The following is a 19090-nucleotide window of genomic DNA, read 5'->3' as shown; positions in this document are numbered from 1 at the left end:
TCAAACAAAAAACAAGTTTGCTTATGATAGAAGCAAAAGTATTAGCAATATTTTATTACATAATAGTCGCAATAAAATACGTAAGTATTTTATTATGATTATTTATTGTGTTTGGTAATGTTTTGGTTACAAATGTGTGTTCAATCTTGGGTGGTCAGCACCTAACCCTATTTTTCCCATAGGGCTTGTTGTTTATATTGCACGAGGTTTTCTAGGAACACAACTATCGTGCTATACGAGGACTGACTGTACAACCTTCCATTATGTATAGCCTTCATTGACTATGAAAAAGCATTCAACTCCGTCACAAAACAAGAAAGAATCAACAACAGAACTTGCATCAATATGGATCAGCAGTGATTTCAGATTAACATAGAAAAAGGCATCTGACAAGGAGACATAATCTCCCCGAAACTATTTTCTGCCTGTTTAGAAGAAATTTTTTGCAACTGAAATTGGGATAATATTGTAACAGAGCTATAATGCAAAATAATGTTAGAAAGTAAAAATGCAAAATATTGTTCTCTAAAACAGTTGCAGTTTTGGCATCCTAGGATGAAGCTGACTTAGAGCTGCAATGCTATTTTTTTATTATTATTTTTATTTATTTTATTTATTTATTTTTTTGTGTTTTTGTATGGGTGGCTCCTAGAACAAAAGTTCATCTCCGCTTCGTTGCTCTGTTCAGTTTTTACACAGTCAAGGTAAGGCCAGTGTGTGTTGTGTAAAAAAAAAAAAAAAAAAAAAAAATCATCCTGCATAGGAATATCCCATGTTAGATGTAGACAGATGAAAAGGGGAGAGAGAGAGAGAGAGAGAGAGAGAGAGAGAGAGAGAGAGAGAGAGAGAGAGAGAGAGAGAGAGAGAGAGAGAGAGAGAGAGAGAGAGAGAGAGAGAGAGAGAGAGAGAGAGAGAGAGAGAGAGAGAGAGAAGTTTTTCATCCTGCACGGGAGAAAGTGACAGGAAAGAAAAGCTGTGTGTGTGTGTTCTGTATTGTGATGTTGTGTTTTGGCATTTTGGCTACCTGGAAGCAGTGATCACCTGGACGACTGCCTCCAGGTACTTGTCCCTAGCAGGAAGGCAAGGCCTCCCCTACTATCTACGCACCCTCCTCCCTGGGAAACTCATTTCCCAGGGAGGAAAGAAAAACTTGTATAAGATGAAGAGAGAGGGAAGGAGAAAAGAGGACTATCCCGACCCAGGGAAGTCCCAATCCAGGATGGATTGCAAGAACAACACGTGAAAAAAATAATAATAAAATAAAATAAAATAAATAAATAATAATAATAATAAATTTAAAAAATAATAATAATAAATGAAAGTTAGAGCTCTGGACCTTTGACAATCTCTTGGCCTTCTCCCCACCAAAAGGGTATTTTTATTTCTCTCTCTCTCCCTAGGGTCGGTCTAGAAAGATGGACTCCCTTCCCTAAGGAGTTTTTTTTCCCCCAAGTGAATGAAGGGAACTGGAAATTTCAGGAAAATGAACCCTGTTTTTCTTCATTCGGTAAATAGCTACTCTGTCAGTGCAAGAGAGGTGACTTTATTACAGTTGCAGCTCAGAATGGAATGCAAGCATCGAAACGTGACATTTAATGGTGAATTTTTCGTGCGTGTGTGTGTGTGATAATGAAAATTCAATTTTTCTCTTGAAATTTTTTGATGGTATCAAATGCATATCAAGGAAATATCGAAGTACAGTAATACCCCGAAGTTACGCGATAGGTTGGTTCGACGAAAGTCGAATTTGCGTAAGCCGGGGTACAACTTTGCATATAAATACATATAAATTTTGTTTATTTGGGACCAAGGACCAACAAAAACACTAGTTTAGAAGAAAAATATTTAATAAAATTGCAGTTCTTTATACATATTAATACAAAATATGTATTAAAAAGATAAATGAGTTACATAAAAAAGTTATTTCGATGTCAATGGCTTCATAAAATCTAACAAATTCATCTGATGACATAGCGCCTTCTTTTTTTCACACAGAATTTCTTCGTAGCAAGCTAATAATTTTTCTATCCCTTGCTTTGTAGCTATAACGCGTTCTTCGTTGGTATCTATGTTTTCTAAAATTTTTAAGCCCTTTTCAATTGAGCTGAGACCTTCTGTCTAGCTTGCAATTGTCATATGCTTTTCTGGTGGAACTGGGTCTGAGTGTTGGATATTTCAGTGACGTTTTGGTCACGCATCTCTGTGAGCTCATTCATTGTCAGCTCCTGACTATGTGAATCCAACAGCTCATTGACATCATCACCATTGACTTCCAAATCTAATAGCCTGGCAAGATTAACAACTTCTTCTATCACATGAGTGACATGATCAGTTTCTGGCGTTGTTTTCGTCTCATTTTTGAAAAAAAATGGACAAAGTTTCTTCCAGACACCATTCAATGTTGTTTTTGTGAATTTCATCCCAAGATTCTTCAATGATTCTTACGGCATCTAAAACATTGAATTGTTTCCAAAAGTCTTTAACAGATATCTCAGTATTTTGTCTCATAGCTTCATTCAGACGTGCAAATGAATGCCTTGAATGTTTTGATGACTCCCTGGTCCATCGGTTGAAGCAAGCATTGGTTGTATTTAGAGGCAAAAACACAACTTTCACACATGGGTCGAAATTAATTAGGATGGCAGGAGGGTGACTGGGTGCATTGTCAATAAGAAGCATCACTTTAAATGGAATCTGTTTAGACTTGCAATAACGTTTGACTTCGGGTATGAAGTGGTGACCAAACCAGTCCTCAAAAACGGAAGTTGTCACCCAAGCTTTATGATTTGACTTCCAAATCACTGGTAAGCTAATTTTAGATATATTTTTTAAAACTCTTGGGTTTTTGGAGCGATAGATTAAGAGAGGTTTTAACTTGCAGTCACCAGCTGCATTCCCGCCAACCATTACTGTCAATCAGTCTTAGGAAACCTTAAATCCTGGAAAGTTTTTTTCCTTCGTGAAAACAATGTAATTTCCGACAAAAGTTGAGCAAGAATTCGAACGTACACATATAAATATGACAGTTGGAATGCAAATTTTTGTGTGCAGCTCATGCAGCATCAAAGTTGAATTTTGTTCATCTTTCGCTCTCACTCTCCACCGTCGCATCGTATATCGATAGCATATGAAAAATGACCTTGAAGATAGTGGGCGGCAGTGTTGCCAAACGAAAAAATCAAGAACTGCGTAACTCCAAGTCGGGGTATTAGTGTGTTCAAAAACGATTACTTACAGTTTGCCAATCCGTCACTACGAGTAACGGATTATTTTCACAATCTGTTACTAGTAGCGCATTTTTTTTTTCGTTTGCACACCAGGTGAGATGCATGCAAAGCTCCTTTGACATCAGTTTTCAAAGTTTATAATGCATCCATGAATAGAAATATTTCCTTGAAATTTCATAAGAAGATCAAATATACATCCATGAAACTGCTGTTCCGATTTACTCCTCTAATAAAGCAAACTTTTTTTTTTTTTTTTATGAAATGTGCATTGTGGTGATCAGTTTTATGACAGTTTTTTTTTCCCTTCTGTTTCTACTGTGGTTTCCAATAGATGAATTTCCTCTATATTTTGTTAGTAGATACAATACACACTGAAGAAAGGAAAGAAGATATTTTTGTTTTTCAAAAACAATTCATTGCAATTCTTTCGTACAACAATTACGAAAAGCAGTAAAGCAAAATGTTGTGAGAGAGCCATGCAAAATAGTGTTCGCAAGTAATGATGCTCAACTGTTTGTTTTCCACAAAAGTTGTTTATTTTTATTTTCTCCTTGGATCACCTTGGTAACGCTAACGACGTAAGCTTGACCAGTCAATTATATCTCCGCGTGTGTTGATTCATATTAGCTAGATGAAGCAGGAATTTTGAACAAATGCTGTAACGCGTCTCATCTATAAAGCTTCGATTGTGTTTTGCCGACATAAAAATTTACTTAGTGGATTACTTTGTGGACTATTTTGACACAGTTACTAATGAGCTGGATTTAGGGAACAATTTCAACATAGTTTATTTGGATTTTAGCAAAACATTTGACTCGGTTACTCATGAGAAGTAACTGTATAAGCTTGAACAGGTTGGGATTACTGGTAAGATTCTAAGATGGATTGCTGAGTGGCTGCAGGGCATAGGGTTGTGATTAATGGATATTCTTCAGTTTGATGTAACATCAAGAGTGGAGCCCTCAAGGATCGGTTCTTGGACCACTGTTGTTTCTCATTTTCATAAATGACATCAACGAAGGGATAAAAGGTGTGATGTCAAAATTTGCAGATGATGTAAAGATTGGCAGATCGTTAATGATCACTGCCAAGCAGTACTCCTTCAGGATGACTTGAACAGACTTCAGAGATAATCAGAGAAATGGCAGCTATGTTTTTATGCTGCTAAATGCAAGATCTTACACTTGGGGAATAGTAGTAGTAGTGGCATGTGATGCAAGAAAGCAAATGTTATGAGCTTATGCAACATCAGCCAAAAAAAAAAAAAAGAAATCACACCATTCCCTCCAAATGCCTGTCCAGTTCCTATTTAAATGTATTCAAGCTATCAACTTCCACAACGACAGATGGAAGTTTGTTCCAGCAATTAACCACCCGCTGGCTAAAGGCAAATTTCCGCACATCTATTCTACACCTGTCTTTTCTTAATTTGAATTTATGCCACCTTAGGTTCGTAATCTGAACAAGTGGAAGGATCCCATCAGAATTCAGCGTGCTCAATCCATTCAAGGCCTTATATATCTCAATCAGATCACCGCGCAGGTGCCTAGTCTCCAGCCACTGCAATTTGCAGAACTTAAGCCTCTCTTGGTAAGAGGATCCCTTCATTCCCCTCACCAATCTTGTTGCCCTTCTCTGTACCCGCTCAAGTAAATCTACATCCTTCCTAAAATGAGGTCTCCAGACCTGTACGCAGTACTCAAGGCGTGGCCTGACCATTGCCTTATACAGAGGGATAATCACCTCCTTTTCCCTGCTAGCAAAATTCCTATATATCATTGACAAAACCCCATGACCTGCCCTGGCAGCCTGTCTGCATTGCTCAGAGAACTTCATATCTGACTGCACAATTACTCCCAGGTCTTTTTCATTTTCTACCACCTTAAGTGTAGTACCACACAGTTGGTACGTTTCTCTGGGGTTATTTCTACCCATATGCAGTACTTTGCATTTGTCAAGGTTAAACTTTAGTTGCCACTTCTTAGCCCATCTGCCCAAATTATCTAGATCCTGTTGCAGTAGCAGACTGCCATTACTGTCATTAACAACCCTGCCAACCTTTGTATCATCTGCAAACTTCGACATTAAGCCTGATATACCTTCATCAATATCATTGATAAATATACAAAGCAGAGCAGCATATTTATCATTGATAAATATGCTGCTCATTGATATCATTGATAAGAAGAGCAGCATATTTATCATTGATAAATATGCTGCTCTTCTTGGACTAATAACATTAGTCCAAGAAGAGCAGCACCCATTGATTACCACCCTCTGCCTTCTCGCACTTAACCATCCTTTTATCCATTGTAGCAACTTACCCTTAATACCATACTGCTCCAATTTGTACAATAGTCTTCCATGCGCAACAGTGTCAAAAGCTTTCCTGAAATCCAAATATATGATATCAAAATTGTTTTTTGCATCCAGTTCCTTTGTAACCACATCATAATATCCTATCAAATTTGTCAGACAAGACTTTCCCTTAACAAACCCATGCTGTGTCTGAATTATTGCTGCAGTCTTGTCTAGATGATCCTGCAATGCATCTTTAACCAGCGACTCCATTATTTTACCCGGAACAGAAGTTAAACTAACTGGTCTGTAATTACTCGTGTCACCCTTCGACCCTCCTTTGTGAATTGGGGATACATTTGCACATCTCCAGTCAGTGGGAACCTCCCCTGAGTCCAAGGATGCTCTCATAATTATGGCTAAGGGTTTGCTTAGTTGCCTTGCTGCCTTCTTTAATATAACTGGATAGATCCCATCCACCCCAGGTGCTTTTCTTAAGTTTAACTTCAACAATTTCTCTTCCACTTTGCTCTCAGTTATTACAAGATCATTAAGCACCCTGCTACAATTTGATAACCTTCTGCCATTTTCAAACCTTAATAATTCCTCACGTGTGAATGTAGATGCAAAATACTCATTCAGTTTGTTTGCTATCTGAGCAGGATCATCAACAGTCGAACCATCGATGTCAAGTGGACCAATCAGATTCATCCCCTTCCTTTTAGAGTTTATATAAGTAAAGAAATCCTTGCTATTTTTCTTAGCATCTTTTGCCAAGGATTTCTCGTAATCTGCCTTCGCCTGCTGAACCTCCTTTGTGACCGGCCGACCGGGCTAGCCGAGTGGGTAAAGTACCTGCCCGGCAACCCAAAGGTCGCGGGTTTGATTCCTGCCTCGGGCTTGGATCAAAGTACTGCAAAAAAAACCTTGGGAGGTGCAATATGGCCACAGAACACAGAAGCCGATGCGCCAACAACTACCAAATCAAAACCAAATCAATCCTTTGTGACCTGATTACAGATTAACTTATGTCTGCCATAGGCTTCTGTATCGCCTAATAATTTATATGCATCCCATGCATTTGTCTTCTCTGCCACGAGTGTCATTAGTTCATTTGACAAACTTGAATATTTCTTAATAGGTATGAAATGTTTAGTAGCTTCCATGATTAATTCCTTGAATGCTTCCCACTTAGAATTTACTGTTGGTAACATCATCAGTTGATCCCACTGTACAGAATTTAAAAACTGTCGGAGACCACTGTACTCGCCTTTACGGAAGCAAAAACCCTTTCCTTTACCCCTGATGGTAATTAAATCTTTAAGTAAATCCCACGTCAGTACACTGTGATCACTGCCACCTAGTGGTCCTTTAATCTGCAAATTCCTAATACATGAATGATCACTGCTGATAACCAGATCAAGAGTATTACTTTCTCTGGTTGCCTCTCGAACATGCTGCTGCTGAAAACAATCATCCAATAAATCCACAAAAGTCTGACTAGTGTGTGAGTGCCCAACCCACAAGTTCCAGTCAATATCTGGGATGTTAAAATCCCCTATTATAAGACATTCCGATTTACTAGCCCACTCTCTATTTCTCTGTACAATTGTTCATTGTACTCATTCGAGTCATTAGGCCTATAACACACTCCTACTCTAATTTTTGCTTTTGCAGTGCAACTCCCAAATAAATTACTCCCTTTATGGGGCACCTCCATAGCCAGGTGGGCAGGAGCGGCAGTGCGTAGCACACGCTTCTTGATTAGACCAGGGTTCGAGCCCGTGACCACCAAACACAGAGGATGTGGAAAGGTCAGGGAACGACCACAGCATATCCCCGGAGCAATATGGCTTTAGTTGCTAATGCTCCTAAAAACCAAATAACAACAACCCACTTTGTGGGGTTGAATTAAAAACAGTAGAGGAGGAAAGGGATCTGGGAGATACAATATAGGCAGATATGAAGTTTTCTGAACAATGTAAAGAGGTGGCCAGAAAAGTCCATAGTGTCCTATCAATGATTTATCAAACATTATCCTGTAGAAGGAAGTCATAATCCTGCTGTATAAGGCAATTGTAGGACCACATTTGGAATACTGTGTTCAAGTATGGAGATATCTGAAAAAAGACCAAGCTTTTTGAAAGGATCCAAAGATGGGCAACTTCAATGGTGAGATCAGCAAGGGTTTGACTTTATGAGGAAAGATTCTGATTATCTGGGCAACCAGGCACCTCAAAGACCTGATTGAGGTTTATAAGGCTCTGAGAAGGATTAGTAAAATTAATGAAAGTGGAATTCTCCTTGTTATAAAGAATTCCAGAACTGGGGGTCATAAATGCAAATTACAGGGGTTGAGGTTTAGATTAGATTATAGGAAGTTTTGTTTTATACAGTGAGTCGTTGATTGCTGGACCAAGTTGTCCTCTCAGGTAGATGCTGACAGTTTGAATAATTCAAAGGTCAACTGGCTAGTTATCTGTGTGAGGAAGGAATCATATAATTTATATTTTCTTATCTACTTGTTGGGGTTTTTTTTTTTTTTCCAGTGCAACAAAAGCCTGTGGCTTTCTTGCATTACATAATGAATACTATTACTATTTACTAGTTTTCAAAAGATGTTTGTAACCATTTCTCATTTAAAAAAAAAAAAAAACCTCTGATTGTTGAACAATTCTTGTATTTAGGGAATGTTCACTGGAATATTATTAAATGCAATATTAATTTTATTGATAAATGTTTATAATCAGCTATAAAAAAAAATCTTGGTGACTTGATAATGGAGAAACGTGTAGATTACACATATATTATGATATGTTAAGAGACAACTGTCCTCACTGATCATAAATAGCAAATATTTGAACCACTTAAAAGGTGCTATCTCCTTATTCATGATATTCAAAAAGTATGTGATTTTTGGCAAGAATGGTAAGTAAATAAAACTTCAGATTCGTTGTACTAGGTACACAATGTACCATAACATTGGTGCTAAATTCATTCTCAAACACACTCATTTTGAGTAATGTTCCCAAGGCCGTGAACTACATATGCATAAGTAATGCTAGTAAATGTTAAATAATACTTATTCAGATTAAATATGTACAAATAAATTATTAGATTTTTATTCTTTCAGGTTCATTGAACATCTGATAATAACTTGATAGCATATAATAAAGATCAGAATTAGTTCACATTGAAAATGTAAAACTGATAAGTTTTATACTTTCATGTGATTAATGAGTATGGAGTTCATCACTGAGATCTACTGGTGATATCTTGACTCCCCTGTGGAGACAAATTCCATGAAAAAGAATAACTCTAATTGTTATTCCATTTTGGAATAACTCAATTAGTTATTCTCAGCATTTAAGGGTATTGATCAGATTTGGTATAAAAGCCTTCTAAGTAAACTTTCTTCTTGATAAATGGCAAGCTTCCTTGCTGGCCTTCCTTTCAATTTGCAATTGGATAGTCAATTTTTTTTCTCTGACTTTTCTTTTCATGTGATAGTAGATGGTTTCAGTGCTGTAGCGGGAGGTTTCTGTTATATACCCTAAGATTTTTTTGAGCAAATATTGTTCACCTTTGCCTTTTGATTAATTATCATTGTCATTATTATTTTACTTTTACATATGGTGTACCTTCTGCTTTTTTTTTGGCATAAGAATATAAGTATTGCTACTTCTGCATTAAAAAAAAAATAAAGTAAATAAATAAACTTTGGCTTTGCTTTTGGTATTACATTTGTTCTAAGTGGCTAATCTGTACAAATCCTGGAATATCATTGCTTTATCTGGTTTGATGCCAACCCTTAAGCTCCTAGATTATCCAAAGAGAGTAGTCAGGTTAGTTAGCAAACTCATTCTATTCCCTTTCACACAAACATTTAGTTTAGTTGCATGTCTTTTCTACAGATATTTTCATAGGTATTGTTTTTCTGAATCTATAGTTCCTCTTTGTTTAACCAACATAAATGCATATGTCAGCTAGTCTGCATCCACTCATGATAATTCCAGACTCATTGAATTAACTTTTCTTCTTCATATATCCATTCTACTTCTGATCTTTCTCCCTTAGGTATTTCATAAAAATTCTAATCTACTGAAATTCAAGTCCAATTCCCACAAATATCTTAATGTAAATTACCTTATTTGTTTAAGATATGATTAAAAGAAAAAGTAAAAATGTTCCATGCAACTGATGTTTTGAAAACTAATAAATAAATGTCACTGTTAAACAGAGAATCTCTTTGCAGATTTCTTGTACAGAGTAATCCAAACGTAGCTCACTAATCTGTAAGTCTGTAACTTTGTACATTTTGTGCAATTTACTAGTATAACGTACCATAATCCATGCTGTAGCCAGTCAATCCAACATGGAAGGAGTTAGGCCTTCTCTGCAAGCCATTCCAGACTCATTGAATTAACTTTTCTTCTTCATATATCCATTCTACTTCTGATCTTTCCCCCTTAGGTATTTCATAAAAATTCTAATCTACTGAAATTCAAGTCCAATTCCCACAAATATCCTAATGTAAATTACCTTATTTGTTTAAGATATGATTAAAAGAAAAAGTAAAAATGTTCCATGCAACTGATGTTTTGAAAACTGATAAATAAATGTTACTGGTGCATGGAAATTGGCCCATGAGCATGTGACTGTACAACTAAAATATGGAACAAACATCTCTTGTACCATATGAACTGATGCATCATGACCAAGTAGTGAATGCCTTTGCACCCCCGTAGCTAGATGGGCAGGAGCGGCAGTGCGTAGCACACGCTTCTTGATTAGACCAGGATTCGAGCCCATGACCACCAAATACAGTGGATGTGGAAAGGTCAGGGAATGACCACTGCATATCCTCGGAGCAATATGGCCTCAGTTGCTTAATGCTCCTAAAAAACAAATAACAACAAGTGAATGCCTTAAAGAACCCCAAAAAAACAATCTAACAACCAATTTCTATGTTTTCCAACAATTTTAATAATACTATTCTTTTTCATATTCTCCTGAATCCATGTTTTTTTATTCTCTTTCAAAGCTATTCCTCGGAGCAATTGTCTACATTGACTACCTTCAGTCATATATGTCACCGTATTGGCTGCTTGGGGTGTTTGACATACCTTGCCATCTGCAGCAATTAATTCAAAGGCACTGTAGTACAATTGAAACCAATGTATGAAAGTGAACATTGTTTTTAAGCAGTTAGATATCTTGATTCTTTAAATTTGAAATAGAAATTATGATGTCTGATGTTAATCATCCTGCTGAAATGTTCTGGAATTAAAACTGTATCAGGTGGCAACTCTTGATTTACCAAGGTATTTTTTCACCCATTCTCCTGCCTCATATCTCCCATAGTTTTTAAGCTTTTTTCTGCAAAAAAATAAATAAATAAGCAAATTTATGACTTACATTAAATTTGGAATTTAAAAAAAAATTCAGTGCATTTCTGCATGAAATTTTTTTTTATCTCTGGTCAGCGAATTGGCCAGATGTGCTAGTATATGTTGCATGGAATTCATGAAAAGAAGTATTACATATCCTATAATGTTACACCAAATTTTCTTTATGTAGTGATAAGCTAAATTTCAATTAAGAGTAACCACCAGTAAGATGTCAAAGAAATATGATGTAGTGTTTTAGAAGACATATACTACACATTTTCCACATTATAAACTTTGGAAAGGGGGAGAAACACATAATTACATACTTTCCAATTTTCTGATTTAGTCAGAATTTTTCTGATAATCAGCTGTGTCCTTTAGTTTTCGAGTAAGTTTAATTTGCACAATCTCATTAAAATATTCGGATATGTTCTGTTGAAATTTAACAGTATTCACTTTAAAGCTAGCAATAGTCTATTTGTCTCAGTTTCCTTAATGTTCTGCTGAGATCTTAATTTCAGCACTTGTTTTTCTGTAAGCAGCATTAATAACTCAAGTAGAATTTAGCATATAATCACTGTTACTAGTTATTGGGTAGTTTTTTCCTGTATTGTGTTTTATTCTGTTCTTTTTTGTTAAAAGGAGGTTGGTTTATTTATGTAAGTGCTTTATTTTTTAAGAGAATTTGTTTGCAAAAGATATATTACAGTGGATTCCGGTTATTTGGGCCACCGGTTATTTGGGGAAAATCTTAAAAAACAAAACCCAATCGAGGAAATAGCCAAGGTTTACTTCGCTTAATTGGGACAAAATGCCGTTTAATCGGGGCAGGAGACCACAGCACTGAAGATTACCCTATGATTGTCTCCGACCGTACCACGTAGTTTGGTCGGATTTCTGGAGGTCACAACCATAAAACAATAAAATCAATTAGCAGTCACTTGTTTATTGGGCTTTTGTGTTAGTGAAATCTATCATAATCTGATAGTAAACTCGATCTTATTGAATTTGTGATAATACTGACAGCTGGAATTCTGTGGGTTATTGTGGTAAAATGTGTTTACACTTCTATGGAATCTTCAATCATATAAAAAAAATAATTTTCAGAATCTTCTCTTCATTCCTATTTTTAAAGCTTTGTAATTTGTTACTCTGTTCTCACTTGCGCGTATCGTGTTACTTGCAATTTGTGTGTGCCGTTTTCTTTGTTATTGATTGCTTATCTTTTTACTGTTTTAAATTTTAATCCCCACCCACAAATGACAGTGAACAGAAATGTCAACTAGTTTAGTTAGTATGTACATATTACAGTACGTATTAATTCTTCCGATTATCACGTATATTCTTCCGAATTTCATGTATCATTTAATTTTTTAATTGGTAAGGTAATAAAGGGTAAATTTGTACTTAATATATCTTTACTTTTATAGCCTGTGGATAATATTCCTCCTATTTTTGCTAATTAGAATCGCTGTTTAATTGAAAATTAAAATTCAATTCACAAATGTGATCACAATGACCAGCATTTATTACACAATGTATAGTGAACGGTACTTTACAATGGTGACTCCATCGTAACGTGATTTGATTGTACAGTGAACCAATTGTAAAGGGGGGGGGGCATTGTATTTTTAACTATTTACGTGAAACTTCGGATAATTGGGGCAGCCGCTTAATCGGCCAAAATGCACTAGTCCGGCTGTGTCCCAAATAACCGGAATCGACTGTACTTTAAATTTGTTTAGAAAAGTTACCCACAAGGTGGCATGGTGCACTTTATCTATCTTGTGTACTAGAACAGATTAAAAAATAATAATAATAAACAAAAAAACTTTATAGTATGGTGTATTGCAGTGTATGACATGTATTAATTAGTTATCATTAATTTAGAAGAAATGTCTGGGAATGCCATTTGGAAAGTTTTGGAAACTGCATTCTAGAAAATTATCATGAATGCCAGGAGTGCAGGATATTGTTCCATGTTGGGAGAGAAACTTAAACCTCCTATTTGTAGTAATTGCAGCAGTTTTTCTTTACTGTCAAAAGGTGTTCTCATGTAAAAATGACAATGTTCAACCACATTCAGCCACTAAACCTTTGAAATGATTCAAAAACTATAGTAAACTTCTCCCTCACTCACCATACACTTGCCCCTGCATACTAACACCTTTTTTTAGCCCTCTGAAAAAGCCTTATGTGGACATTTATTTTCAAATGATGAGGAAGTCAAAGAAGCAGTGCATAAGTGACTTCATGAACAGTTGAAAACATTTTTCTTAGACAAGCATCAAGAAACTTGTGGACTGATGTGAGAGGTGTTGGGCAAGGCAAGGGGACTGTTTGGAAAAGAACTGTAAGTTTTACATATTTTCCCTTTTTTTTTTTTTTTGATTTAATAAAAACACCCTTTCCTTTTTGATTTACACTAGTACATTTTAAAATTTGAAAATTTAAAAGCATTTATGTACTGACTTTACATAAATGCACACAAATGAACATTGGATTATTGTCAAAAATAAAATCAAAATTTCATTAAAAAATTTTATAAAAGAAAATAAATTTGAAAAAAATTATAAATTTTTTTAAAAACTTAAAAATAAAAATTCATCATTACTTATATTTTTTTCTTTACAGTAATATCCTCTAGATTTATGTGTATTATTTGATTTAGTTTCTTCAATTTTGGCTTGTGCCCACATTGTTTAAAATTTTGTTGATATCCTTCACACTGATTTTAAAAACTATCACAAATATAAAAATGGCTGTTATTACTTGTTAACCCAGTTGATAGTTGTTGGGAAGTCTTTGTGAATCAGTAGAGTCCATTTCTTTTCCACAAAATATTTGATAATAGCTCTAACCTCGGTTTTCTCAATTTTTTACAGAGGTAGCACTCTCCTTCAGTCAGTTTCTCACCTGTGATGAGAAAAGTATTATTATGAATGACCTCTAATTTCGTGTATGAGCATCAGAGACATGCAGGTAGATAATACATATTTCAAAAGAACTTCAAACTAATTATTTCAATATTAGGAGCAGAGCAACTTGATCACCCCACATATATGTTTACTCCTAAAAGGATTAACTGACTTTTAACCATCGCTGCTTTAACAATGAAGCTGTTAACATTCCTCTTGCTGTGTGGCTCACTTGAAGTGTAACAAAACATTTCCTATCATCTCCCCTCAATAACTACAATTTCATCCTCATAAGCGCTGCCTCTTTGCTTTATTTTACCTACTGCATAAGTATTCATTTATTTCTCTAAGTTTCTAAACAAGAAGAGCTTGTTTACCATTTAAAGATTGTTGAATAATATTTATAGACAATTTTTTGATTTGTGAATCTGTTTCATTGTATAATTTAATTTTCTACAGGAGGGAAAAAAAAAAAAACTTTAAAACCTTTTGATTTTTAAAAATATATTTTTTAGATGGCAGTCTATGGTAAAAATTTTTGCACATCTGCTAGAGATGCATTTTTTCTTCTAATGAGAAACGTTGTTCGGTAAGTATTCTGGCTAATTAGCAACTAAAATATAAATAAAAATACAAATGTTTGAAGTTGGATTTGAATTTAATGCATGTATTTTAATATCCTTAAAATACATGCATTAAAATACATGTATAATAATTAATAAGACCACATTTTACTATTGTTTCAGTTTAACTATTTTGACAGGTCATACCAAAAGAGTTTATTGACACATACTCTTAATGCATGTTTAATTTACACTTAGCAGTGCAAATTTTCATACTTGTCACGACCATATATATGTCCTTTAATCCTGCAAATGTCAATGAGGTTCAATTAAGTTGAAGTTCTCCCCTTTGTAACAGATTTCTGTAAGGCTTGCTTCACAAAAGTATAGTATTTCTGCTCATTCATTCAAACTTGCTCATTTGCCTGAAGGACAGGGTGGATGCCCTCGAAGGAACTAAATTGAGGGGCCATCAGGCTCTCAGCGGCAACCCCCAAGGCAGAATGTGTTGGTCCCACAGGAACTAGTAGTTGTTGGTGACTCTGTTGTCAGGGAAACAGGGACCATGCTTTATAAAAATGATAGGTGGAACAGGACCAGGGTATGTCTACCAGGGGCAAAGATTGATGATGTTGTAGAGTGGATATCATCTTTTAAGGGCACAAAAGGTGATATAGTTGTACACGTTGGCACTAATGATATCAAGAGTAGGAGACCGGCAGAATTATTTAAGAAGTACAGATCACTGTTGAAAAAAAGCCGTGAATTAGGGTTGAATTTGAAAGTGTCTGCAATTGTGCCCAGACACGATAGGAGGGAGTTTATGATGAGAGCCTCGTCGATCAATTCGGCCCTGGAAAGATTGTGCAAGGCTCAAGGGGTAGAATTTTTTTCAGCCTGGACTGTACTTGTTAACAGGAGAGATTGCTTCTACAGGGATGGGATACACTTAAATAGAAAGGGTGCAAGAATATTTGCTGATGCTATCGAGGCAGTGTTAGGTGGGTCGGAAAACTGCTAGCTTGGGGGGTTTGTATCCCCCCAAGATTAACAGTAGCCACTGGAAGAGGTGAAAGTGATTCTTGCACTGCTTCTATTGGAATGAGCAGAAGCCTGGAAAACAAGATGCAGGATATTTCAGAGACTGCTGGGAATCATTGTGGTACACATAAACACATGGGTTGTGTTAGGGTAGCTAAGAATAGAAACAGGTGCATGTATACTTGCATGTACACCAATGCTAGGAGTTTGGTAAATAAATTTGATGAATTTGAGGTATTGCTCAAAGCATTAAAGGCGGATATTGTTGAGATATCAGAGACGTGGTGTCACACAGATATAAGGAATGCAGAACTGGAATTTGGGAAGTACAACGTCCACAGAAAGGATAGACAGGATAGGAAGGGAGGAGGGTTATGCTATTAGTTAAACGCATGAAATCCAAGGAGGTGAAGCCAGTCGACATCGCTGGACAGTACAGTGTGTAGTCAGTTTGGTGTAACTTTGAGCATTGGAAGATCAAAATTGAGAGTAGGAGTTAAAGGGAAGGGTTATTGCTTTCGTAAAGGCGACTACGATGGTCTTAGACAGTATTTAAATTCTATACAGTGGGACCAACTGAAGATGTTACCAACAGCAAATTCAAAATGGGAAGCATTCAAAGAACTTATCTTGGAAGCTACTAGGCTTTACATGCCAACTAAGAAATATTGTTCAAGGTTTAGGCCTAAATGGATGTCAGATGAACTAATGAGACATATGACAGAGAAGAAAAATGCATGGGATACATAAAAATTAACACGTGACACAGAAGCCTATGATAGATACGAGTTGATCTGTAACCAAGTTACAAAGGAGGTTAGGCAGGCAAAGGCAGATTACGAGAAATCTTTGGCAAGGGATGCAGAGAAAAACAGCAAAGAGTTCTTTACTTATGTAAACTCTTGAAGGAAGGAGATGAATCAGATTGGTCCTCTTGATATCGATGGGTCAACTGTTGATGATCCTGCTCAGATAGCTAACAAACTAAATGAATATTTTGCACCGACATTCACACATGAGGAGTTATTCAGAGAGGGGAAAGCCAGAGGTTTATTCAACTCTGGCAGTAAGCTAGAGAATCTTGTAATAACTGAAAGTAAAGTGGAGGAGAAATTGTTGCTCCAAAAAAAAAAAAAAAAAAACCAAATAACAACAACAATAAGAATGCGAATGGAATGATCTATGTGATTTCTATTCTTTGTTTCCTTGGTTGGATTACTTTTTTAATTCTTCTGAGCCCATTGTTTGCTCAGATCATGTCAGTAAAATTATTCTTGTTAGGATAAAGTATTTCTCTTGGCATTCCACTCCAGAATATCATTCTTTATCTAAACCTTGGTTTTCCAATAAATGTGCTAAGGCTCTTCAAGTTAAGAATACGGTATAATCTCATTTGGCATGCAGTCATTCAAATTTCTAGCTTCATTTTCTGCTTACACTACAGCTTGCAGCAATTGTAAAACAGTTTTTAATAATATTCTAAACTCATCTGAACAGACTAAAAATAGAAAAATTGCTCCTTGTCTAAATGGCAGCGAGCATTCTGGTTTCTCACCAGTGGTATTGGGTTCATCTTCTATCCATCTTTACTTCCCAGCCCCTCTCTTACAACCTAATGGTTCTATTGCATCCATGTCTTAAGATAAAAGTGACTTACTAACATCTTACTTTTCTTCTGACTTTTGTATTGACAATTTAGTGAATTACTTCCTACCTCACCCAATACTCTCCATTCAGTGTTTTCTTTAGTTTTTTGACAGAAGGTTGCTAGCATTCTGAACAATTTTGATTCCAAAAAAAGTACCATGTGTTGTTGGGATTTTTCCACTTGTTCTCCACACCTGTGCTTCTGAGGTTTATCATGTTTTGTGTTGGCTTTATGCACTTTCTGATTTTTCTGCTGCTTTTCCATCTGCTTTGAAATTTGCTCATATTCAGCAAGCTACTAAGGAAGGGTGACAAATCCCTCACATCCAGTTATCACTTATTGCACTTACTCTGCCTTACCAAAGCAATGGAAAGACCAACTCTTACACTGTATTGGAACTTTTTTTTGTCATCTGATCAATGATTGCCAATTTGGATTCCATCTGTGTTAATACACTGATAATATATTGGCTTATATCTGTAAAAATCAGTACAAACATTTGATAAAACTCAAGTAGTTACTCTTGATGTTTATAAGGCTTTTAATTGTGTTTCGCATAAAGGACTTCTAAACAAGCTCCCATCTTATGAATTGATGATCGATTTTTTGTAAATGGCATCTAGTTTTTTCTGTGACCACTCACTGTGGGTGATTGAAAATAGCTGTTTTAACCTCTCCACTAATGCTGTGTTTCCCAAGGTTCAGTTCTTTCTCCTAATCTTTTCCTATATATTAACAACCTTCTTCCACTGACTGGAAATCCCATTCATAGTTCTGCTGATGATAGTACAATACATTCCACTTTCCAGTTTGAGAAACCTTGTCCTGCACAAGCAGTCTCAACTCTAATATCCTCCACTAATTCCTTAAATGCCAATCTCCAGTTCATTTTTCAATTGGGAAACAAAAACTTAACTTCAATCTTTCTAAAACATCAGTCGAATCTTATTCCTCGCAAAAAAAGGTTGTGCTCCTATGCCCATCTTCAGTGACACTCATATTTCTAGATAAGATCACATATCTCTCTAATGATGTTCATCCTGACTTCTAATTTCTCTTAGCATCACAAATGCACATCACAAATATTGCTTCCTCTGCATTAAAAAATGGTTTTCTTGTAAACAGCTATTCACTCTGTACAAATCTCACATCTGCCTTACCATGGAAGTTAACACACCTAGCATCTTTTAAGCTTCTGGACTCTTTTTTACATCTTTTTAAAAGATGCCATTCAAGTTAAAGATGCCAATTTATAAGAACAGTGCACCTGAAATTATCTACAGAAAAGGCACATGTAGCAGAAAATTCCAAGGGCACTGTTCTTCTAACTTGTCATCTATAATTTCTTTAGTCTTTTCCAAACCAGCCCAAACATGTACTGTAACTACTCAGCATCCATTCACTGTCCAACTCCAAACTCTCAAAATCAACACTATAGTCTTTACAATCTTACAAATAATAAATGCTTATTTATAATTTATAAATATAATTTATTAATTTCTGTATTTATAGAAATTCATGATTGAGTGTAAAATCTAAATAAGAATTTCAGTTATCACATAATAAAAATGAAGTATCTGTGGAAAGTGTTAGCATCATTTGTACTAATACAGCTCTGTGACTGCCAATAAGTTTTATGCACAAATTTAAATTGCAGCACTTTCAGACAAATGCTTGAGGGTATACCCAAAATAACTGTTTCAGTTTCTTAAAGATAAATCAAATTGTAAAAAAACAGTGTGCCCTGGCCTATTTTGGCCTGAAGTGCTTTATTTACAGTTTTTAAAAGGGCTGGTCACTGTATTTTTATTAAATTTAACAGTTTAGTTACTCATTTAACAGAGGCCTAGTATTATGGAGTGGTCATGAAGGAACTAGATGAAATAATTAAATTTGATACCACAAACTTAGATTTTAGAAAGGCTTTTAACACAGACTTACCTGAATATTTTGTATAGAAGTTGGAGAAGAGTGGAAATGGGGTAGGTTTCTATAGTAAAAAAGA

The 19090-nt window shown here is 35.6% G+C and overlaps 1 protein-coding gene across 2 annotated transcripts in view; it reads left to right on the top strand.

The window, feature by feature from the left end:
• Ctl2 (Choline transporter-like 2) overlaps positions 1-19090 on the top strand; it is a 387011-nt gene that overhangs the window by 323163 nt on the left and 44758 nt on the right. For both annotated transcript variants that reach the window (XM_090371991.1, XM_090371992.1), the window contains exon 20: positions 14349-14422. In XM_090371991.1, coding sequence (XP_090228117.1) covers positions 14349-14422 — 74 coding nt within the window. The remainder of the gene's footprint in view (positions 1-14348; positions 14423-19090) is intronic.

This window comes from Mastigoproctus giganteus, chromosome 4 (genome assembly GCF_048544385.1).
Source record: "Mastigoproctus giganteus isolate SK-2022 chromosome 4, ASM4854438v1, whole genome shotgun sequence".
In the NCBI taxonomy this organism is placed as follows: domain Eukaryota; kingdom Metazoa; phylum Arthropoda; class Arachnida; order Uropygi; family Thelyphonidae; genus Mastigoproctus; species Mastigoproctus giganteus.
Note: the sequence above shows the minus strand (reverse complement) of the source record. Positions and strands in the feature narration are given on the sequence as shown.